The sequence below is a fragment of the Camelus ferus genome, chromosome 3 (assembly GCF_009834535.1).
Source record: "Camelus ferus isolate YT-003-E chromosome 3, BCGSAC_Cfer_1.0, whole genome shotgun sequence".
In the NCBI taxonomy this organism is placed as follows: Eukaryota; Metazoa; Chordata; class Mammalia; order Artiodactyla; family Camelidae; genus Camelus; species Camelus ferus.
The window spans coordinates 106,263,916-106,288,031 of NC_045698.1; the positions used below are offsets into that span (position 1 = coordinate 106,263,916).

The window sequence follows — 24,116 nt, forward strand, 5'->3', positions numbered from 1 at the left end:
TGGCACAGAAGAAGGATATTAGAGGGGAAATCCAAATCAAGACTTAATTCAGTTAACAGTATTGTACCAATGTTGATTTCTTAGCTTTGACAAATACACCATAGCTACATAAGATGTAAATGTTAGGGGGAGCTGGGTAAAGAGTACACAGGAACTCGCCACTAACTTTGCAACTTTTCTGTAAATCTAAAGTTTTTTTGTTTTTTGTTTTTTTTAAGTTTTAAAACTAAAGGGGGAAAAAATCCCACAAAGAAAACTCCAGGCCCAGATGGCTTCACTGGCAAATTTTATCAAACATGTAAGGAAAAAATAATAGCAATGTTACACAAACTCTTTCAGAATATAAAGGAAGAGGTAACATTTCCAAATATATTTTATAAAGCTAGGAGAAAATTGATGTTACAGAGAAGAAAATTCAACACCATATCTCATATGAACACAGACACAAAAAATAAGTTATATACTTAAATTTATAAATATGTCAATATATGGTTTGTAGATAAATATATGACTGTATTGTGTTATATGGCTTTAAATGGGTCAAGGTGGTCAAAAGGTACAAACTTCCTAGTTGCAAGATAAATAAGTCCTGGGGATGTAATATACAGCATAGTGACCATAGTTAACAATACTGTGCTATAAATTTGAAAGTTGCTGAGAGTAGATCTTAAAAGTTCTCATCACAAGAAAAGGAAATCTAACTATGTAAGGTGATAGATGTTAACTAAATTTATTTTGGTAAGCATGTCATAATATGTACATATATCAAATCATTATGTTGTACACCTTAAACTAATACAATGTTATATGTCAGTTATAGCTCAATAAAACTGGAAAATACAAAACTAAAAAATTTAAATAAATATATAAAAATAAAATACATTATGGCTAGGTTAGGTGAATCCCAGGAATACAAGCTTGGTTTAACAATTTAAAAATCAATCAGTGTAATTCACTACATTAACATAGTAAAAGAGAAAACCATAGGACACAGAAGAAGCACTGGCAAAATTCAACACAAATTTATGGCGAAAACTCAGAAAAATTCGGAAGGTAAATTCTATCTGATAAAAGGCAGCTACAAAAAAAATCTATAGTTAATTAAGTACTTAAGGGTAAAATACTGAATACTATATACTCTGAAAAGTGGGAAAAAGACAAAGATGTCCACTCTCACCAGTTCTATTTAATGTTTTACTCAGGGTCCTAGCCAGTTCAGTAGAGCCACAAAAAGAAGAAAAGGAATGAAGACTGGAAATAAATAAGTAAAATGGTTATTCCCAAATGATGTGATTTATGTAGATCATCACAGGAATCTACAAAAGAACTGCTAGAAGCCCTGAGTGAAGTCAGCAGGGTCACAGGATGCAGAGCTGATATACAAAAATAAAACCTATTGACATATATTAGCTGCAACAACTGGAAAACAAATTTTTTGAAAGTCCATTTACAATAGCAACAAATCGCAAAATTTTTAGTTATAAATGTAACTAAGGTCGTGCAAGCCCTGTACACTGAAAGTACAAAACACTGCTGACAGTAATTAAAGAAAACTTAATTAACTATACCATGCCCATAGACTGGCAGGCTCAATATTTTCCCCAAATTGATCTATAGATTCAACACAATCCCAATCATAGTCCTGTGTTTTTGTAGAAATCGACAAATTGATTTAAAAGTTGATGTGGAAATACAAAAGACCTAAAGAAGGAAAATCTTTTCAACAATAAATGAAGTCATTAGGGTGGGCCCTAATCCAATGTGACTGGTGTCCTTATAATTAGGGGGAGTTTGGACAGTTATGCACACAGGGACAACATGGTGTGAAGATGAAGGCAGAGGTCAGGGTGATATTTCTACAAGCCAAGGAATGGCAAAGACTGCCAGCAAACGCAGGAAGCTAGGAGAGAAGCATGGAACAGATTCTCACTGTCTGGAAAAGAATTAACCTTGGCAACACCTCAGCCTTGGCATCAACCTCCAGAAAGGTGAGACAATAAATGTCAGCTGTTTAAGCCACCCAGTTTGCAATACTTTGTTATGGCAGCTCTGGCAAACTAACACAGATTTTGGTCTACTAGACAATAAATTAGGCTTCAGTAAAATGAAAAACCTCTGCTCGTCAAAAGGCATCATTAGAGAAGATAATAGGCAGGCCACAGACTCGGAGAAAATATTTGCAAACATATATCTGACAAAGAACTAATTTCTAGGACATATTAAAAAAAAAAAAAAACTCCTGTAACTAGTTAATAAAAAGATACCCAGTAAAAATGGCCAAAATATTTGAGCAGATACTTCACAAAAGATAAATAAATGACCATAAGCATTAGAAAAGGTTCTCAACATATTTGTCATAATAGGAGTGCAAATTAAAAACACAATGAAATACTACTATATATATGCCCACCAGAATGGCTAAAATTCAAAAGACTGTTTACACCAAATGTTCATGGTGTTGCAGAACAACTTTTATGCATTGCTGGTGGAAATGTAAAATGGTACAGCCAGTTTGGAAAAAGGTCCAACAGTTACTTTTAAAACTAAACAGGCACCTGCCTCATGACCCAGTAATTGCATTCCAAAATATTTATTCAAAAGAAATAAAAACATATTCACGAAAAAAATGTGTAAAAGGATGTTTGCAGCAGTTTTAAGTCATAATAGCAAAAAGTGCATAGGTAAGTGAGGGTATAGTCATACACTGGAACTGCTAACTCAACAATAAAATGGAGGAAATTATATTTAATATCATGGCTGATTCTCCAAAGCATCATGTTGCTGTAAAGAAGCCAAACACAAAGAGTTCTGCGGCATGATTCCATTTATATTAAGTTTTAAAATAAGTAAAATAATCTATGGTGGAAAAAATCAGAATAGTAGTTGCCTTTGGAGACTGGTGGAAAATGGGTATTGACTGGGAAGAGCAGGGGGAAATTTTCTGGAGGATAGCAATGTTCTAAATCTTGGCAGGGCTTTGGGCCAGATAGGTGTATACAGCTGTTAAATGTCTTGAGTGGCATACTCAAGAACTGTGCATTTCAATCTATGTAAGTTTTATCTTAAAAATTCATAAACAAATATTGAACTTTGAGTAACTATACAAATGCTTACATGTTTAAAGGTGAAGTGTACTGATGTCTTCAATTTATTCTGAAATGCATAAAAATAGATTAACGAATGCATAAAGAAATGGATATGTGATGAAGCAAATACGGCCAGATGTTAATTTTAGGTCTAGCTAGTGGGTACATGATTGTTCACAGTAAAATCCTTTCAGCTTTCCTGTATGTTACAAAATTTTTGTAATAAAATGTTAGGGAGAAATACAAAGACTACAGATCTCTGGGGAGGGCAGTATATTCTAATCTTAGACGTGATCTCATTCTCTACTAGTGTTTCTCAAAGGGTGGTCTTTGCCTCACCAACATAGAACACCTAGGCACTTACTGAGATCCGCTGAAGTTTAAGAACTAATGTTCTATATCCCCATCCTGGAGGATTTTATTCCACACCCAGGGCTTCAGATGCCATCACTTCACGGCTAACTCCCAAATCTTGACCTGTCTTAAGCTCGAATTCTCTTTGGGCTGGTTAATTTCCACAGGCCTGTCTCATAGGTACCTTCAACTCACCAGATCCAATATTGGATTCATTTTCCTATTCCTCCCCCACAATCCCACTCTCCTCCGCAGCATTCTCTATTTTGGGCAGACATACTGCCAACCAGCTGACCAAGCCAGATACTTGGAAGGGTAGTGGTGAGGGGAGAAGGATCACCCTGACTCCTCCTCTTTCACCCCCATTTATTTCAGGTCACAACGTCTCACTGATTTGGCTTCCAAAACATCTGTCACATTTCACTCTCTGCCCCATGGGCCATCACTGCCTTCGTCCCAGCTGTCATGAGGCTGTACCTTCCAAACCTTCTCCAAGAGGGGAGGAGCTCAAAATATTATAGGCAGTGAGAAGGGTTAGGAGGTGAGCTATTATGAAAACTAGACAGAGGTTATTTGCCCAGGGTCACAGATGGGGGTCGCTGAAGTGAGGATTTCAACTCAGGTAATCTGGCTCAAAAGTCTGCTTAAATCATCATTACTCAGTACAAACAAAAATGGATTTTTTGTGTGTGTGTGATCAGATCTGACTGCGTCTGTTACTAGAGTAACACTAGCTGCTGTTACAGATAAACCCCAAGTCTCAATGGCTTACTGTAACAAAAATCCCTTTTATCACAGTGCTCTCCTTGAAGCAGTGATAGAGGAACCCAGGCTCCTTCCATCGTGTGACTGCCATCTTCCAGGGATCCTCCTCCTGCGCATTCAGCCAGCAGATGGGGAAAGAGCTCACAGGGCTGGGTGGGTGAGATGTTTTTACAGACGAAGTCTGGAATGGCAAAGTTTACTTTTCGTCAAGTGTACCCCTGGCTGTGTGCCCTAGAGGAAAAGGATATGAAGTTTGGTAAGCACCTGAGTTTTTGCCAAAATCTCATTACTCATAACTCTGATTTACTTAAGACTCATTAAGCATCTATTCTATACTTCAACTTATGCTAGCTTATGCTTCAAAAAAAATACATATTCATAGCCAGGTAGTGCACAAAACTTAGAATCTTTCTCAAAAAGTCAAGAATACACAATTGGATAGTCAATTACATGTGTTTATATGTATAGGATATAACTGAATTTGGAAATTATTAAAAACGCTTTCCTTCACATTATTATTAACAAACTAGCTAAAAATCTCTTACATGATCAAAAGTAGACACCTCCCAAAAAACTCTACCCAAATGGGTGTCAAAATATTTGAAATTACCTCTACATTGCTTCACATTTGATATTACCAGAAATAAAATCAAATTTATAAGTGCTTCTCAATTTTTTTAATCTTAAAAAAAAAGTCCAAGATAAAGCCCTCTAGAGGAAAACAACAAAAAATTCACCAGAGAAGCTAAAAATAGGGTCAAATGGGGGTATGTCCAGCCCATGAGAATATATTTTAGATAAGTGACATGGGAATTGACTTCGGGAAATAGACTTGTAGGTAAGTTTTTCCTGTTTCCCTTTAAAATGACCTGTATAATACTAGGATAACTTTTCAGAGCTACCATCCATGTGGCAGACTCTGCTGAACGCCTTCTGTTCATTATCTTATTTCAACCCCATAACTAACCTTTGACGTAAGTATTAAAAAGGCTTGGGTCTCTTAGAATGGATAAAGATTAGTATCAAAACAGCCTCAAGCAAAACCTTCAATTTTTATGTAACTTGTTTCTAACTTCCACTGACCTCAAGTTCATCTACAAAGGATAAAGAAAACAGAAGTCTAGAAATAAACCTGTGACAACATTTGGAAAATTGACCCGTTTTAATTTTTTTAAAAACAAAAACACAACATGAAAAAAAATTTTTCCATCTACAACTCAGTTATATCCAAATATTCTAAGACCAGAGTCCCCTGCCCAAAAGCAGAGAATTAAAATGAGTCGCTGAAGACACACAGAGGTGAATGCTGAAGATCAAAGTTCCAGCTGTAGGTCACAAGTCTTCCATACAAACACACTCTAATGTTTTTCCCTTCACAGTTGAAGTGTTTTACAGGAAGTTCCTTAAAATAATTCTATCCCAGACACCAGGTTTCTTCAGTGATACAGTCCCATGACACTTTTGTTTCCATCTGATTGATAAGAACAAAAAGTAACTTTTACTTTTGTCTTTTTTTGGTAGCATAAAGAAGTAAAATTATCAGCCAGATTCCTTTAGGAATAAATGAGGAAAGAAGATATGGGCTGCGCTGGGTGCTGGTTTCTACCTGTCTTTCTCAGAGTGTGACTTGAGAAGAGTTAAATCACACTCATGCCACTAAAATGATTAGTACCAGTGATCCTTTTTTAGATGATAGAAAGGAAAACACCCAATGGACATAAAAATGGTCAAAAGTTTTTGTCACTGGGTTTTTTTTTAAACTGCAGGTCAATTTCCCACCCCAACACCCACCCCCAAGAGATACAAAATAAACATATAATCGGGATGGTAACTCCAATGGACATTCCAATTCACCCAGTTGCTTGTTCCCCATAGAGGTAAGGGGAAGAGGCATTAAGTTTTATTAGCAATGTTACGGTAGTAACCAGATGTGTTAACGGCAGCTTATTTGAGGCCCATCAATCCTTTGAACACATGTAGGAAAGCATGGCTGTCATTCTCCGACTGCCCACATATGAATACATTCAGCTACCATGAAAACTACAAAGGAAGGGAAAATGTATTTATTTCAAGACTCATTTACTGGGATTTTTAAGTGCCCTCTCTTGCGTAGAGCCATAGTGTGGTGACAATACGCTAGGGGCTGCTGTGTTTCCCGGCATGAGCTCCCATCCTCTGAGGGTCCTGAGAAGGATAGTGGATTGGTCCTGGAGCCCTCATGAAAGGAGGGGGTGGTCCCATTGGGTGGAACATGTGTGGCCCAAAACCTATAGGTGGAGAGAGCAAATTTGTTAGGCTCTTGACAACATTTCAAACCCTTGAATCTTTCTAAGATCAAAACCACCTGAACAGAAATCAAATTGACATGGGGCTTCAGAAAATGTTGGTTCACAAGACTTGCTCAGGGATGTTTACCTGTGTTACTTCCTTGGTTTTAGAAACCTTTCCCTTCGGGTTGACTCAAAAAAAAAAAAAAAACCTCCACAGGTCTAAAGGTATTGCTATGATGCCACCATCTGAGCCTCTGCTATGGATCAAACGTGCCAATCCTACCAGACAGGATTCGGTCAGGATTTGGGAGGTGAGACAGAAATCAGGCTGATGGATATCAGACCATGTCATCATTAACCTCAATGCTTTATACTTGAGTCACAGGTGTTCAGAAACCAGGACTTCAAAAAGCATGGGAACTCTGCAGCAGGAGAACCGGCCGGCTACTTGTGGTTTACTTACACTGCTCCACTGGCATTGACAGTGCTACTTAGAGCACTGCTATCCAAACTGCTGGCCCTTGAACTGTTTATTACTGGCCATCAACAAGATAAAGAGCTTGAGTCAAAACGTAATTTCATTACATGACCAAGCACACTATTTAAGTCGTCTGACAACTTTCTGGTAACAAAACTTTCTTAATGAACTTATATTCTGGTACAAGTTCCTTATCTTGCTGCAGGTAGGTAATAAACACCCCGGAGTAACACAGATCCAAAGCCTACAGTTTAAGCAATGGCGCGCTAGGGTATTATTAGGATTTCGTTTAGAACAGGGAACAAATTGATGACAAATCACTGTATTCACAGTAACTCCCATTCTGATTACACGTATACTCAAATTGTTAAGGGAATTGGAGACTTTCCTTAGTGAGCCAGTAGAAAATGGAATACCAGGAATGCCAAAAAATCAGGTTTACTCGTAGACTTCTATGGAGCAGACCCGAAGGACTTAGACACGATAGACGTAATGGTGAGGTGTGAGGACAGGACTTCACAAGGACTTCCCTGGGCTAAGTCAAACCTATTTCCTAAGAAGGACGATGAGTTACCTGGGGGTGGGGGCGGGGCAATACCAGGGGGAGGTGGCAGGGCAATGTTCACCACGGCTGGAGGACCACTTGGGGGTAGGTTGAAGTAGTTGGCAGAGGCTTCTTCTTCTGCAGCAGGAGGAGGAGGAAGAGCTAAAGAAGAGAAAATAGCCAGTTAGAGTAAAAGACAACTGTGCAGCAGTGTTTTCACCACCCTGAAATCCTAGGAAGCCTGCTGGGAGAACACAGCTGCTGCGAGCCAGAGACTTCGGTCTCTCTTAACACTGGTGGAACATCGAGGCAGTGTGAGCATCTGAAGTTAGTAAGCTACAGGTAGGCAGAAAGTCTGTTCTCACCTCCTGGTAGCCCTGGAACGGGCTCCAGCTTGATTCCGGAGTCTGTGGTTCCATCCTTCTCTTTTTCTTTTCCTCTGGCTGCTTGGGACCTAGGAGACACAGACACACACACACACCCCATCATCACTTGGTCCCACTTTCTCTCCCACCTCTGTTTCTCTTGTTTCTTAGTCAAACAGAGTTTCTTCACTCCTTGCCTCCTCTTCAGCAAACACTCTTTCCATAAATGCCAACATGCAGTGGATAAGAGCAAAGGTTTTGAAGCAAGAAAAGATCTGGGTTCAAAATTCGTGGGAATCACTGTAGGGACTGGAGGAGGAACTCCCATGTGTTGAGCACAGTGCTGAGGAAGTTCTCCATGAGGGCCGCTGCCTCTATGAGAGATCTCCCTGGCTCCAAGCTCCATGTTCCATCTTTGACTGAATCACGACATTTGACCTGTGTCTCTTATGCAATCATCACTTTCAAACTTAAATTAGCTCTTGTTCTTCACAAGACACCTGGCCAATAGATGACAAAATCTAGGACTAACTTCTTTGTAAACTCTCATGCCACCGTTCATGCCCTAGCATTACACTTGGCCTCTAATAACTGGTCACAAAAAACATAAACCTTCGAAGGATCAGATTATTACACCCATACCCTGAATGAATTTCCAAAGCAGCATCTTCCCAACTTCCACAGGAATGGAGTGTCAGATAGAAAGAAAAATTATTTTTTAAAGGTCTTTCTGATTTAAGCCTATTCACCAAAAGCTTACTAGTCCCCAGGTAATGCAAAGGTTTCTTGAAAATCTCACTAATGATACTTTAAAATAGTCTAATGCTCACCTTCCCCATTTCACGTTGAGCCTGCGGCCATTGACAATTAACTTATTAAAGGACTTCTCGGCAGCCACTTCTGCAGCCTGCCTTGTGGCAAACTGGATGAAAGCACACTGCTGTCTCTGCACAACAGTGATCGTCCGGATCTCTCCAAACTGGTAGAAATGATTTCTGTAGGGATACAAGTAGAGAAAAACGAGAGTTAACAACACACAGACATTCCCAGGAAGTTGAATATGGATCATTAACTCTTTCACTGATTCACCACAAGGCAGGTGGCACCATGGTGATCTGCCTAATTACCAGGCAGGTGGTTCCCTCCATACCTTACACCCTATTGTGGGTGCTGTGTATGAGAGAGGGAAAGAAAAAGAACAAGTAAAGGCTATCAGACACCTCAAGGTTTTCCCCAAGGAGGAAAGGGGGCTCCAGTAGGTTCCTCTAAGGACCTTAAACCTTAGATAAGGGGCTAATAAATTGTACCCCTATGGCTCATGAGCCAAACATGTTAAAAAAAAATTTTTTTAAGGTTGTAAAAAAAGAAAAGAAAAGAGGAGGTGGAAAAAAGTCTGCCACCCTCTGGGGACTGCCTAGCTCACTTACTAGACAGAGTTTAATGCAAACAGGCTACCAAGGGCAGGTTGTACATAGAAGTTTCTTCTCTACTGTATCCCTTTGCAAGAGGCAATTTCCATCACCATCTGTCGAGATGTCTCATCTAGCCAAGCAAAATATAAGCCAAGAATAATACAAATTTACCAAATACCAATCTCTTTAAAAAGCCAAGTTAAACCCTAAGAGTTCTATCATTGTAAAGCTCTCTCTTCCCTACATAATTAATCACACTTGGATATGTGCCATCTTTAAAAATTCTAATGACTATTAGGTCAAATACAACCCAATGTAATTACTACCAGATGCAAGGATGGAATAAGCACTGCTGATGAATATTACTACCCTGGCGTCACAAAGGGCAACGTCATAAAAATTCCAGTAAGTGACACGTACTAACTGTAGAGTGAACTATAGAAAAATGTACTTTGTACAAAATCATCATGTTTTCCTGTATTTTCATGAAAAAAAAATTTTTCCAGGGCAGCTGAAAGCAAAAAGAATTCAAAAAATTATATTCGCAAACCTCAGATCTGTCTCAGTAATGGTATCGCCCAGACCACCAACATACAACGTGGTGATAGTCTTGTCCTCTGGCGGGTCCAGACGAGGCATTGTTGAAGCCCGCTTTAGAAGTTTATCTGCCACAGGGTCGTTGATTCCGTAGTATCGGTCTTTAATGTTCTGATCAGCAAGGGGGTCATCTGGATCTGTCGGCTTCTCATGTCTATGGTTTAAGAAAGAACAATGCATAAAGATGAAACGAAGGAAAAAAAAATTTACAGGTAGCACCCAACATTAACTACGTAAGTCCCAAATACATACCCTGAAATGCCCTTTGAACTAGAAACCATGGTCATACTGAAACATAATTATCAGAACAGAGCTAATACCAAGGGATTTACTGTATCACACAAGGACTTGCTGGCCTCCTAAAAGCCACTTAGATGGCCATCTAGGATGGCAGAGTTTCCTTATAAAGAAATGTTTTTGGCACAATCCACTCCAAAACAAAAGGTAACCACAACATGGTTACCCTTCCCTAGGTCAATGGTTCTTAATGTATCTGAGGTACTACATTCCACTGAGAGTCTGATTAAATCTGTGGACCAGGCCCAGAAAAAGTCATAATTTTTTGGTGAGGGTCGGGTTAACCAACCCCAAGGTAAGAATTCCCAATCCAGACGCCTGACAGTCTTGACTCAAACATACTCACACGTTCTTTAGAAGTCTGGCCTTAATCTGACTTCAACTATACATTGAGATTCAAGCCAGTTACACCATGATAGTAAAGACTTACATCTCAGGTCAAAACTTTTACGGTCAACATGCATACTATACGGCAGAGCAATCTAGTTTCCCAAGGCTTGGTTATAAGTAAAAGTTCCACTGTAAGTAAAGACATCAATTTAATCAAGCTCTTTTAAATGTAATAGTCCTAAGACTTGAGATACACAACATTAGTTGTATAGATTTCTATTTTAAAGCAGAAATAGTTTAAGCCAGCATCTCCCACTTCTTCGTGAGTAATCATGTGAAAGCAAACACTGAAAATGCAGTTCAGCTCTTGCCTGTACGGACACTCCTCTCCTCTCTTACATTCTCCTTTCACCCAGAAAGAGCAAATGTGGGGTCGATTCCTTTTATAGTACGGTGTGGTCCGAGCCAGTTTGAGCAGCATGTCACTGGTGGATGTGGCTTTCCCCAACATGCCAACTGGCCGTGTTCCATCAGAGTTAGAAATCTACAAAGGAACGACACATTCAAAAGATAAATTATACTGACTATGCTAATCCCCTAAGATTCTTTTAACAAGCAAGTGGCAGTGTACCTCTCTCTCCATATTCTGTGTGTAGTACTCTTTGTTGACATCTGACTTTGGCATGTCATCCTTAAAAGACAATCCTGCATCACGAACCTGGATGGGAAGGCCTAGAACAAAGGAGGAAAAGAACTCAAGATGTATTTAAAATCATATCCAAACTGACTATGTACACAGAATATATCATTCTTCCTTTCTCTACTTGCCTATTTGGTACCAGAGGCTTTATTTTAATTCAAAATCTTTAGCACCATCAGGCCAATACTAATACAGAGCATTCTAAGAAATTGTATTAATTCCTGAGTTTTCTTAAAATTGGATGAAATGAATGTTTTAGGAAATCTTTTAGATGAACAAGCTTTTATTATAGTCAGTTTTGACCTGTAATTAATAATTCATCTAGCTTTTACTATAACATGATTTATTTAAAATAAATGTAAAAAGTGGATTATTTTTAGGCTTGTCCTACAGACCCTCTAGATTAGTCATAGTCACATAAGGCTCACTGTATTCCAGAAGCAGAACACCTCCTTAACAAACATATAAAAAGTATTAAACAATATGTGACCAGGACTCTGATTAGCAGAGTTAACTTTCTGAACTTACAGAAACTCATATTTTCCTTTTCCCTTTAATTTTATTGTATAGTAGAAATTCTTGCTGAGAGAGTATTTTTTTCATAAACAAAAAGTCACCTGCAGCTAAAAAGAAAATCACTCCCAAAAGCAGTGAAACAGTACCAATACGGTGTACCAATTCTAACAACACAGTTATACAAAAATCTAAAGAACAATTAGCTTGAGCTTCTGGTAGAGATTGTGGAAAAAAGCTTTGGCTCTAGAAAGAAGCCCAAGGTAAAGAAATTACCTATCACAGCAGTAACACCTTCACCTCACCTTGGCTACAAGGGTATACATGAGAGAGGTTTAGCTCAGTTCTGATTAATCCCCAACTTCTCCTTAAGTTCCTACTGTTGTTCAGAACTCTAAAATAACGTAGTATGGGCCTTGTCTTCCTGGGAAAAGCAAGGCACAGGAGACATTTCAAAGTGGGGTCAGAACCGGAGAAACAGGAGACAAAAAAATCAGTTTGTTGTGTCTAGAGCAGCTACACACTTTCAGACATATTGGACAAGGCAAACATACCATACTCTAGGTCCAAGAGGCAGGTCTGACAGACATTCTTCAATTTACTGCAGGTTTGGCACACTTCAGTCTTCTTGAAACGCATGCGGACCCCAGGGCACCAGCGAAACACTGTGAATGGTCTGGCACAGATCTGGAACACAAAATAAAGTCACAGAGTGTTAATGGTCCTGATCTGAACAATCAGTTCAGGAGATTTAATAGCACTGGGGAATTCAAAGCAACGATTCCCGAATCTAGGGTTTAGAAGAGATCTTAGCAATCATCAAGTCTAAACATGATATGATGTTTCAATCCTTTACAACACCCTTCCTCAGTAGTTAAAAAATTCACATAGTATAGAAATAAAATATTCAAAAATCAAAGTCCTCCCCACCGTAGGGGTCACCACCATTAATAATATATCCCTTCATCTTTTATGGGGTGAATGGGGAGTGTCATATACTCCTCTGAGTAATCTTATGACAGCGGTATCCTTCCTCCTCAGCTAAAATGCTCACGTGCACAAACACTTGGGATATACAATCTCAGGGGGCTCAAATCCAACCACAGACACCAACTTAAGAATCTTTACATTAAAGGGCTCATTTTCTTACCCCCACATTAAATAGTTAACGGCCGATGAGTATATAAATGATACATGAAAGTTCGTGTAGCACTCATTTTTATAAAGGACTTCAAAGCTCAGCAAGTTGAAGAGAAAAGGAATGTAAAATTAAATCATTACTCCTTAACATACTTACTTTGCACTCCTTCCCATACTTTTCTTTGGTCTAAAATGGAAAAATACAGAAGAGTTACAGAAAGGAAGAAAAAAGATACAGAAAGAAAAAAACAGATGTCTGCTCCTTCCCTAGACAGGACCCAAGAAATGTATCTGGAAATCCCTGGCATCTTCAAGGGATGTGGAGAAGTGGGGGAGCCCACCTTTTTGGGGGTGGGGGGGATATAATCTAATGACCTACAAGTTACAACCTCTTAAGAATCTTATGGATCTAACACAAGATAACTACTTATCTTTACACAACAACAACCCTTAGATTCACATCTGGCTCCCAAGTTCCTGCCCAAGAAAAATTTCTTAATGGTTTCCATAGTCCCTAAATTAGGAAGGATGCAGCCAAGGACAGCCCATTTCAGTTTAGTCAGAGATAACCACTACAGACTCATCCTGTGCTGATCCCTTGTATATGGTTAATCAATACCTTTGAGATCGATCACAACACAGCCCTAATCTAATTATTAAATGTTAACTGCTGCTAATTTTACTCCTATTTATAAGGATAGGTGATACCTCACACTAAACAGATTACAAGGTGCTGTGGCCAAAAGGCATTTGATCAGGAGTTGGGAAACCTAGATTTTAGTCCTGGTTCTCCTGATTTGCTGAAATCCCTGGAGTTAGAATATCTGAATTAAAATCCCAGTTCCACTCCTTACTTGCTATATTGAAAAGACATAAACTCTCTTTGCCTTGATTAACAGACCTATCTCCCAGGTAAATGCTCAACGAATATTAGCTATTTTGACTCCTACATCACTGGGCTGTCGCTGAGTTCCAAACAAGCATGACAGTCCTCTGCAAATTCGTCCCACGCTCTGGGTTAGTAAAGGAGCATCATTACTTCTTGGCTAAGAGAAACCCATCAGCGACAGTGTGCAAGTACCACAACACTGACAGAACACAGACAGTAAGTCCGGTTTCATACGCGATCACTCACCATTCGGATATATGGGTTTTCTCCAAGACACGTCTGGCACAGAATAGGGAAGTCCTGATGAAAATGGGAAATCTGGTTGAAGGCCAGGCTCCGAAGACCCTGCCATTTCAGCCACAGTCGTAGGGCTGGGGGAAGGGGCGAGGAGCGAGGTTGGGGAACCGGGCAAGACCACGGGGTCCAGCAGGAACCCGAGGTCCAGCACGGGCCCGGATCGCGGAAGGTGGCGCTGTCTGCACTTCCGGCAAACGACAAAAGACCCGCTCCAAAAGAGTGGAGGGGGCAGGGATGGAAAGGGGGCTGGTCCCGGATCCTGGCTAAACCCCCTCCCTCCAAGCCCCCAGGAGGGCTGCCCTCCAGCCTTCAGCCGTGGCCGAGCTAGGCCGCGGTGCTGGCTTCTCCCCGGAATTCCCTCGGCAGCGCCGCAGCCACGTCGCGGCCAGCCCGCTGGAGGCCTGGCTTCGCCGCCTCTTTCGGTCCTCCTCCGGCCGGCACACTCACCGCATCCTCCCAGTTCTGCCTGTTGTACGTGTTGGAACCCAGAGAGGTCGCCATGTTGAGAGCGTCCGGAGGTAGCCGCAGCTTCCGAGTTGAAAAAGAGGACCGCCACAATCCCGTCAGGCCCTGAGGCCGCCTCCCGGCACGTCGACGTCTTATTTACGCGTCTTATGCGCCCCTGGGGGCGGGGCCTAGTGCGACATGACGTCATCCGCTCGGAATTTCTTCGCTTAACAATTGATGTCCTGGAGCTTCTTTTGAGTTGGTGCCTGCAAGGGGTGAAGAGTCACAAGTACAATTGATTTATTTAAAAATAGAGTGAAAGAATAAAGGAACAAGTAATGAAGAATGGGCTGGGATTAAAATAGCGTTAGCCCTCACTGAGCGCTTATACCAAACGGTGGGGGAACGTCTTGCTGTGACAGAGTCTTAACTCCCAAAATAGCCCCTCTATAGGGTTGCCAGATTTAGCAAGCAAAACCCAGAATGTCTAGTTACATTTAAATTTCAGATAAACAGTGAACCCTAGTTTAGTATAAATATGTTCCAAACATACGTATACTAAACAGTGACTCGTTTATCTGAAAGTCAAATCTAGCAGGATGTCCTGTATTTTATCTGGCAACCACTACCCTCTAGGCAAGTATGATTGTACCTCCTTTATAGAAGGAAATTGAGGTTTAGAGGAATCAAGCAACTTGCTTCTGGTCATGTAGCTGAAAAAATGGTGAAGCCACAAATCCAAAGAGAGTAGTACTGTTTTTCCAGCTTCTGAAATGAAAAGGGTCTTATGGATCAATACATTTATTGTTACAACATTTTTGGAACAACCCACAGCCACTCTGCCAATATTTCATGAATTTCAAGTGTTTTGGTACCACTTTCATAATTTTTCCCATATCCGTAATTTTTGACATGTCTGTCCCCTCATTTCTTAAAAATCAGGTTTAAAGTATAATTTGCGTACAGTAAAATTTTACCCTTTTTAGTTGTACAGTTACAAATTTTTACATATATTTACCACAAGTATACAATAGTTCCATCATCCTGAAAATTTCCCTTGTACTCAGTGAATCCACGATTCTCAACAGTTGGTCCATGGCAACCACTGATCTGTTTTTTCCCCATAGTTTTGCCATTTCCAGAATATCATAAATGGGATCTTAATATAGCCTTTTGGATCTGATGTCTTTCTATTGGCATATATTTGAAATCCATCCATATTGTTACATGTATTAGTGATTTGTTCCTTTTTATTGTTGAAAAGTCCATTGTATGGCGGTACCAGGGGGTTAAAAAAATTGTCAGTTAATGGTTATTTAAATTGTTCCAGATTTCAATGAATATAAATATAGCTATTAAAAACATTCACGTACAGGTTGTTGTATAGACATAGGTTTTCATTTTCCGTGTGTAAATACCTAGGAGTGGGATTACTTGATAAAATAGTAAGTATATTTTTCCCTGTATGAGAAGTGCTTGGATTAATCTGAGCGAACTTCGGGCATCTGTGGTTTGTTGTCCTTCCTTGTGTTGTGAAAATTCTTAGGCATTGTCTCTTTAAATATTTTTCTGCCCAGTTTCTTCTCCACCTGGGACTCCAATTACACATTGGACCATTTGATATCATCCCATAGATCTTGAATACTCTATTATTTTCTTTTGGGGGGTTTCAGTTTGGGTAATTTCTATTGACCTGTTTCCAAGATTCTTGATTATTTCCTCAGGCATGACAAGGTCTTCTGATGATCCTGTAAGAGTTATCTTTGATCCTGTGGTTTTTATTTCAATTTGTCTCCTTCTTATAATTTCTACCTCTCTGCCGAAGTCTATTCGTGCATATTATACATATTTTCAACTAGATCTTCAACATGTTAATCAGTTTAAGTCCCTGTCCAATAGTTTCAACATCTGGGTCATGTCTGTATATGGTCTTGTTGATTATTTTGTCTATCACAGATGGGTTGATTTTTCTTACTTCTTTGTGTATCTCAAATTTTTTATTGAATGCCAGTCATCACTTATATAACAGTAGAGACTGAAGTAAGTAGTATTAATGCTTGGAAACAGGCAAGCCTCTTCTTCTCTAAGGCCATTTGTGTGGAGTTTGGTCAATCTTGTCAAGAATTGAGCTAGGTTTGGGTTTTGTTGTTGCTATCATGGCCTTCAGTGTACCAAGAGATTTCGCATCTGCTAGCGTTATTTCGTGTTTTAGGTTGGGGCTGAAGAAGTGTTCTCAAGTGTTCGTACTTTATCCTTAGCTTTCAGCTGTCCTGCACACCGGCACCATAGTGGTGGTCCCTACCCCCTTGCCCACACCCCTAGCAGCTGATGTTTGTTACCAGCTGCTTGCTCGGTTGGTAGTGGGGGAGGAGTCAGTGTTTCTTTGTTCTAATTCAGCCTCAGTCTTCAGTTATGTCCTTTATGCCCAGGCCCTGGGAATGGGTCTTTTCTCAGCATTCTTGCCCCTCCTGTCTGTGGCAGCCAAACCATGACTTGTGTCAGTGGCTGGTCTTGTAGGGGATTTTCCTGCCCCTCTTGCAGTGGCAGGAGGACTTTAATGGTATTAATATAAAATCCTGGGGCTCAGGACTGAATCCTGTCCCTCCCAAGGGTTGAGGTTTTTTTCTTACCTTGCCCCCGCAGCAGTGGGGCTTTATCTGTGCGCTGGGGAGACAGATTTTTCTGCTTCTCCCCCAGTGGTTTAGGCCATTTTGGTCCTAATGAGGGAAGGGCCTACGCAGGGAGAGGCAAGATTTCGTGCCTTTCCTATGCCTCCTTTCCTTTGCAAGCCTCCAAACCTACGGAGGCTCCAGCACTCCCATACCTGGTGGTTTTGGAAAGAGCTTGTGAGCGCATGCGAGATCCCTTGATGTCACAGGTGCCCGGGGGTTTTATACTGTCCTGTTAGCCCCAGTTTGTTCTTTAGCAATTCTTTAACATTTTAGTTGATTTCCTCTCACCTGCTTGCATGGTGGTCAGCACTTCTTCCTCCCGTGCTCTGCTGCAGGTGAGCCAGTCTGCACCCACTCTCTCCTTGGAGGGATTTGTCCTTCCTTGACATTCAGGCTATTTGACTGCCCTGCCACATCAGCTCTCTTAAAGATCCAATAAAATGTCAGATTTTGTAACCTATCCACTTTTTTTGTTTGAGTTGGGGTGACTTTCTTTTCAGATATCTACATCACAGGCACAAGTGGAACTCCTGAGTCTCCCCATTTTACTTAAATATGTTTTTAAGAGGAACATTTTTGATCACTTCTGTAAATGGAAAATTAGTGTCACACGTGTAGATGTAGCCTTAAGAACAAGTATGATGAAAATGAAACAATTTTTTTTAGTAAATAGAACTGTTGTCTGTCAAGGGCTCTGAGCCAGAAGCCTTTTTTTTTTTTTTTTTTTTTTTTTTGTAAAAAAGCATACATAAGAGAACTGATACTTCATCCCTGATTTAACCAGAAGGATGGAGGAGAAGAGGTGGCCAGGGCACAGGGCGTGCAAATGAAACAACTGTCTCACTCTTTGGTTCCATATTATTTAATGTTACTTTCACTTAATACTTAGTCATCGTCTTACAGGTGGCTTGTATTGTGAACTATATTTCACTATATATGTCCCTGACCACCAGGAAATGGGGATGAAGTTAATTACAGTTGACCCGTGAACAACACAGGTTTGAACCGCATGGGTCCACTTAACACACACTTTTTCCCCCGACCAAATACATACAAGTACTACACAATCTATAGTTGGTTGAATCCACAGATACGGAACTTCAGATACAGAGGGCCAATGGCAGAGTTATACAGATTTTTGACTGCCCCAGCACTGGGGCCCCTAATCCCTGCGTTGTTCAAGGATCAACTACATTGCAGCTGAACAGGTAACTTAGCCGAGTTTGAGTTTACTCCAGGCTACCCTTTGAATGGAATATAGGGGAAAAAGATGACAAAGGGGCCTGGATTTGGCTCTGCGGGAGTCTGCAATCCAGTAAAGGAGCTACACACATACAAAACCCAATACTAGGAAGAGGTAAATGCCCTGGAGAGGTAAGCACTACAGATTAAGATTACATCTCGATGGGACTAAAGGAGAGATGGGACAGAGAAGGAAGAGTATCCCAGGTGGAGGTAACACCAGAACAAGAAAGCTCAAGGCAGGTAAGATGTTAGGTGTATGACAAAAAGAGGCATGTGGATATTTTTTTTTAAAAGATAAGGGATCAATAGTTATATAAATAAGGGAAAGGGTGATGGTATTACTTTATTTATTTAACAAATATTGGTTGCCCGCTATTTTCCAGGCATTGCTCTAGGCTCTGCAGATACATCAATTAAAAAAAAGATAAAAATCCCTATTCTATGAAGCTTAAGTTCTAGTAAGATGAATCCAAAAGCAAAGTATGTAATGCTGTTTGATGATTAGCGCTACGGGGAAAAAAAGACACAAAGAAGGGGGATATGTGTTTCGGGGAGGGCAGTTTACATTATTAAATAAGGAGGTCAGGGGAAACCTAAGTAGGAAACATGCAAGTAAAGACCTGACAGGCAGGGGTCTGAATTATATAGGTATCTGGGAGAAGGGCTTTCCAGACAGAGGAAACAGCCAGTGCAAAGACCCGAAGAGGCCACCTCCTGGGGTGACTTCAGCTGTCAGAGGTTCATGTGGCTGAGGTGGAGTGAGCACTGGGAAGCAGTAGATGAATCTGGGGAGGCAGGGGTGGGCAGTGAGTTTCAGGTCATGTAGGACCTCCTCAGCTATTGTAGGGACGCTGTGTTTTGCTCTTGAGCAAACTAAGAAGCCTGAGAATTTTGTTTTTTCAAGATAACAACAAATATTTATTATCTCATGTAGTTTCTGAGTCAGGAATTTGGGAGCAGTTTAGCTGCGTGGTTCTGGACCTCTTCATAGAGCTGGCTGAATGTCTTCATGACATGACAGCTGGCTTCTCTCAGAGCCAGAAACCCAAGAGAAGTGGAAGACACAGTGTCTTAAGAAGCCTAAGGATTTTAAGCAGAGAAATGACTTAATCACTCTGGTTGCAACGTTGAAAAGTGACAACAGTGGGGCAGGGACCAGAGTGGCTTCAAGACCAGTTTAGATGCTACTGTAAATCATTATCTAGAGCTCCATGTAGATGACGGTGATTTGGCCCAGGACAGTAATGCTGGAGAGGCTGTGAAGTGGTCACAGTTTGAAATCAGAGTTAAAAGTGTTTGCTGACATTGGCTGTGGCATGTTAGAGTCAAGGGCGATGCCAAGGTTTTTGTTGTGAGCAGTTGACGGGATACAACTGCCATCTAGTTAGGGACGAATGCTAGAGAGGCAGAGGTGGTGGTAACAGAAAATCCAGGCTGTGGTCTTCTTAGACTTTCAGAGACAAGAGTTGGTATGTAAATTTGGGAAATGGCCTAAAAACTGGGTGAGATCACTAAGAGTGAGTGTAGAGAGAAAAGCACTGTAAGAAATGAGACCTGGTACACCCCAAGGCTGGGAAGATGGGAAAGAACTAGCAAAGGATACAGAAGAAAAGCTGCTAGTAAGGCAGAAGGAAAACCAGGAGAGTTGTGTTTTAGAAACCAAGTTACTCTTTCATGCAGGGAGACTTCAGCTGTCAGATGCTACTCAAAGACTAAACAGATAAGGACTGAGAACAGACCATTATATTTAATGGTGTAGATCGTTGGGGACCTTGACAAGAACAGCTTGGTTACGTGGTAGGGGTGGCAGCCTCAGTGGAATGGGTTCAGGTGAGAATGGGAGGAGAAACTGGAAGGCAGAGTTAGGAGTTTTGCTGTAAAGGGAACAGAAGAATGGGGTGGTGGCTGAAGAGGGGTGTAAGGTCAATTTCTTTTTTTTTAAGGTAAGAGAAACGCTGATGGAAATGATGGAGGAGACGGAGGGGGAGAAATGGCTGAAGCGATGTCCTTGAATAGCTAAGGGTATGAAATTGAGTGCAGTAAGCGGTGGGGCTGGCTTTAGACAGAAGAACATGAACAATTCATCTACATAAAAGGAGGGAAAAGCTGAGTGCAGATGGAAGTGGATGAGTGGCTACTTGTGAGGGTTGGGCCATTTTGTACATTTAAAAGGCTGTCTTTGGGAGCAATGACCCAGGATCAAAGCTGATAGAGGCCTAACAACATAACATTTACATAATGGTTCTGAGAATATGTTCATGAGGAGCGCAAGCAACATCTATCTATGTAATGTTACAGTGAAGTCACTTGATGAGGTTTCAGCTTAGTTCATCTGGAGAAATGGAAGGAGGGAGCACGCCCCACTGACTCTCAAGCTAACTGCTGAGTCCACCCGTCATGCTGTTCCAATCAGTCTCCATGAAACCAAACAGAAAACAGACTCAAGCTTTGTCTGCTTTATTTCACTACATTAAGTTAAGCAGTAAGGCAAAACAGTAACCTGTCATTCATAAAGATCAAGGAGTGTCTCTCATTCCCAAAAGGGACCAAAAAGGATGCTTCTTCACAAATATGCATGACATTTAGCTCATTACGCCTATAAGCACTTTGAACAAAAGAAAACTGTGGTGGGCTAATCAAATCACAAATTCAAATTCACTTAGCCTTAAGTTCCCCAAATTGTAGTTTCTAGTGCTAATGACATCTAATTCACCTGCAGTGGCACACACTGACTACGCTTTAAAAATCTTGCACCTGATCTAATATAAAAAAGGAACAAATAAAATTCCAAATTTGCCAGCTGTAGGTTATTGAACCATTTCTACTAACACACAGAATTACCAGCTTGCACTGAAACTATCTTGAGGAAACATTAAATAAAGGCTCTGTTATTCTACAAGTTAATTTGGCTTCTGAGGGAAAAAAAATGTCTATGATCAAAAGTGTTTTTGTGTTTCTGTGTCACATGGGGGTGATGAGACCCATTACTTCAACACTACTTCTGGGAACAAATACCAGCTATCCGCCATGAATGCACAACTATGTGTAGTCTACGCAAGCGTGTAAACATAGGAAGCTGTTCTCCACCTGGATGCCCATCTCCTCCGCTGGCAGATATGGAGCATTGGCGTCACAGAAGGCGCTAGCACGTAGTGAAACACAAACTAATTTGACACTTCGTGGGGTCACAAAAAGTGTGCAAATTTGTCATTACACAACCTCCTGCCCCAACTCCTAAGATGCTAAGCCTTATTACTGTCTTAATATTAGAGATACGAGTAGTTTTTTCTTACACTGCAGTATATATATTACTCTGCGGGATATTGTTTCATAATATTGGCTTGATCGTTAAGAGTACTAGTTAGTGTCTTTCAAAGGCTTCCTTAATACTTTTATCTTCCAAGGGGAGCTGATGACGTTACTATGTCCTGTCTGTATTCTAGATTACTATATATATATCTCGTAATTTTTTTTAAACTAAAGGCTTTAACTTAAAAACAAAACCACGGTAAACAGGAAATTTCTCTTTTCCCCCGAAGTCTGTTGGCCACTTGCTAACAATACATTAGCAGAAAACGTGGTGCAGCTGGTGGTCTACTTTGTCAAGTCTCATTTCACAAAACATCACAGAAATTAAGGTTAGCAACCCAACTCCAGGAAACCCAGTGAAAACAGCATGTGCGCTGTTAGGCAAGTATTCTGCACTACTTGCTGAACTACTTGACAGTTTCCGGTCAGAATGGTCTTATTTGACACACTGTATGATAAAAGTCTCAAACCAGGGAAGGTTCTTTTTCTTAATTTCCAGTTTTGGATCAAGAGGTTATTAATTCCCCCTTCAAATCAACGGAAAGAACATTAGTTCAGATCATGCTAAACATCTAACCTTCAAAATGTTTTCTGCATTCCAAAAGTGAACTTGTCCACCAAGTTTTCTTTGGGCTCTGTCCAGATCCCAAATACTCAGAACAACTTACTGAATTAGAGGCAGAACAGAGGAGAAAGGGTAGGGAGAAAGACAAAGACTGCCCCCCTGTGGCAGCATCAACCCCTGGACATTGTGCCAACAGTTAAAATGAATGGAGTTTGCCCCCACCATGACATGTAATTGTTTGCTTCTCAAATTCTCCCCTAAAAAAAAAAAGTCCATATTCTACTGGGAAAAACATTTTAAGGGCAAGTTAATAAATAAGTATCCTATATTTACTTAAAAGAGGGCAAATGAGGGTGCCTTAACCATGTCACAGGTTTTTCCAATCATCACAAAACAAAAGACAATGTGACAATTCTATTTCCCATCAAATGGAACTCTATGGCAAGATGGGAGCCAGGACGGCAAGTGAAGGGATATATTTAGAGAGCTAGATTAAATCTAATGGAATACAAAAAAGCAGTTGGTGCGCTGAGACCAATGCTGGGTCATCAACAGCAGGTCTACCTTTCATTATTTTAAGTTTCATCTGTGAGATTGGGATCCCTTATGAGACCAGATCGGGAGATAGTATGGTCAGTTTCTCAAGTGGTCAATCTAATGCCACTGCAAGGAACAGCCACTTGCTTTCTTGGTTTGGAACTATGCTGTTGTTAGTTAACGTGCAGGGTTCAGTGAGGGAGACACAGACTCACAGGTGTTAACAGAAGAGAGAGCCAGAGGAACAGCAGTCACCCTGTGTTCCTAATGCCGTGTCTAGGCCCCCACCCTCCTAGGAACAGGATTCAGTAGTGCATGGATACTGCATTATAAACAAGGCCCAAAGAAGCAGCGGCTTCCATATCTTAACGTGGGTTCATGGTGATACTTTCCTTTGGGATCTGCCCCCCAGGGGAACATTTTAAGGAAGAAGCGGACCCAGGCTGAGTTCCACATGCTGGGTGAGCCAGATGACTTCTGTGCCCTGGTCACTTTCCTCGATGGGACGGATGGGGGCTGCCAGGTTTTTAAAATCGTGCTTCATCTTAAAGCACACGGTCACTTCGCCCTCTTCACGTTGTGGGGTCACCTTGATGAAAATACCCACTTTGTTGGCCTTTCTGAAGGCTATAATGCTACGGAAGGAAAGAAGCACAGTATTAGGCAGGTCACGAGTCAGCAAAGCCAGTTAGACTCACAGTCATTTTATGGTCCAACAGGAAATCTCTGATGACAAGATATGATCACCATCCCTTTTAAGGACAATGAAGAGTTTCTTCAGCAAAATGTTGATCTCATTTTTTTTTCAATATTACAGAAAATATAGTCATAAAAACTTAAATGGGAAAAAGTAAGTCTTTCCTCTTCTTTCCCTCCTCAGCATACAAAGAAAAACTGTAAACAGTCTGGCTCTCAACCTACCAGATATTTTTCTGTGAGCTTACACTTTTCTGCTTTTTTAACTAACACAAAAGGGACATACTGTTCTGTAATTTGCTTTTTTTTTTTTTTTCCACTCTATTTATCAAAAACACCTGTCCATGTTGGTAAATATCTTCTCTTTTCTGCTTAATGGGTGCACAGCATTCTACTGTTTACCATAACTGGTATACACCAAGGCTGTTGCCAGTTTTCCTGTCATAAGCATCCTTTCACATTAACCTTTATATACATGTGGTAATATTTCTATAGGATATAGACGAATCCTAACTCGGAGCTTTAAAGGAATTTCTGGAATAACAACAATCAGTGTATTCTGTAAAATAACTTCTGTAAATTAGGAATTTTTAGAACAGGAAAAAAAA

General features: G+C 40.5%; 2 protein-coding genes across 3 annotated transcripts in view; both read right to left on the bottom strand.

Moving 5' to 3' along the window:
• Positions 1 to 759: 759 nt before the first annotated feature.
• On the bottom strand, positions 760 to 14,641 carry RBM22 (RNA binding motif protein 22). 2 transcript variants are annotated; one of them, XR_001367402.2, is made up of 12 exons: positions 14,485 to 14,641; positions 13,987 to 14,040; positions 13,009 to 13,038; positions 12,266 to 12,398; positions 11,130 to 11,230; positions 10,870 to 11,042; positions 9,825 to 10,025; positions 8,693 to 8,857; positions 7,863 to 7,951; positions 7,528 to 7,659; positions 6,289 to 6,472; positions 760 to 4,436 (listed from the first exon to the last, which is right to left on the bottom strand). XR_001367402.2 is itself a non-coding variant. In XM_006174629.2 (11 exons), the coding sequence occupies exons 1-11, from the start codon at positions 14,536 to 14,538 to the stop codon at positions 6,342 to 6,344; spliced, it is 1,263 nt and encodes a 420-aa protein (XP_006174691.1). In that variant the 5' UTR covers positions 14,539 to 14,641; the 3' UTR covers positions 5,349 to 6,341. The 2 variants fall into 2 exon arrangements, 1 of the variants encoding a protein (XP_006174691.1); XM_006174629.2 differs by lacking the exon at positions 760 to 4,436 and having other exon boundaries at positions 5,349 to 6,472.
• A 6,196-nt stretch (positions 14,642 to 20,837) lies between these two features.
• DCTN4 (dynactin subunit 4) overlaps positions 20,838 to 24,116 on the bottom strand; it is a 30,333-nt gene continuing 27,054 nt past the window's right edge. Inside the window, exon 13 of the mRNA XM_006174628.3 lies at positions 20,838 to 23,447. Within this exon, the coding sequence (XP_006174690.1) occupies positions 23,234 to 23,447 (214 nt within the window). The 3' untranslated portion in view covers positions 20,838 to 23,233. The remainder of the gene's footprint in view (positions 23,448 to 24,116) is intronic.

Bases quoted from the DNA above. Each gene is read 5' to 3' on its own strand.
- RBM22 (XM_006174629.2), bottom strand. From the start codon at position 14,538: ATGGCGACCTCTCTGGGTTCCAACACGTACAACAGGCAGAACTGGGAG. The intron at 11,043-11,129 runs GTACACTGCCAC...GTTCCTTTGTAG, and splicing joins CACAGAATATGGAGAGAGAG to ATTTCTAACTCTGATGGAAC. The intron at 8,858-9,824 runs GTTTGCGAATAT...GTATCCCTACAG, and splicing joins ATTACTGAGACAGATCTGAG to AAATCATTTCTACCAGTTTG.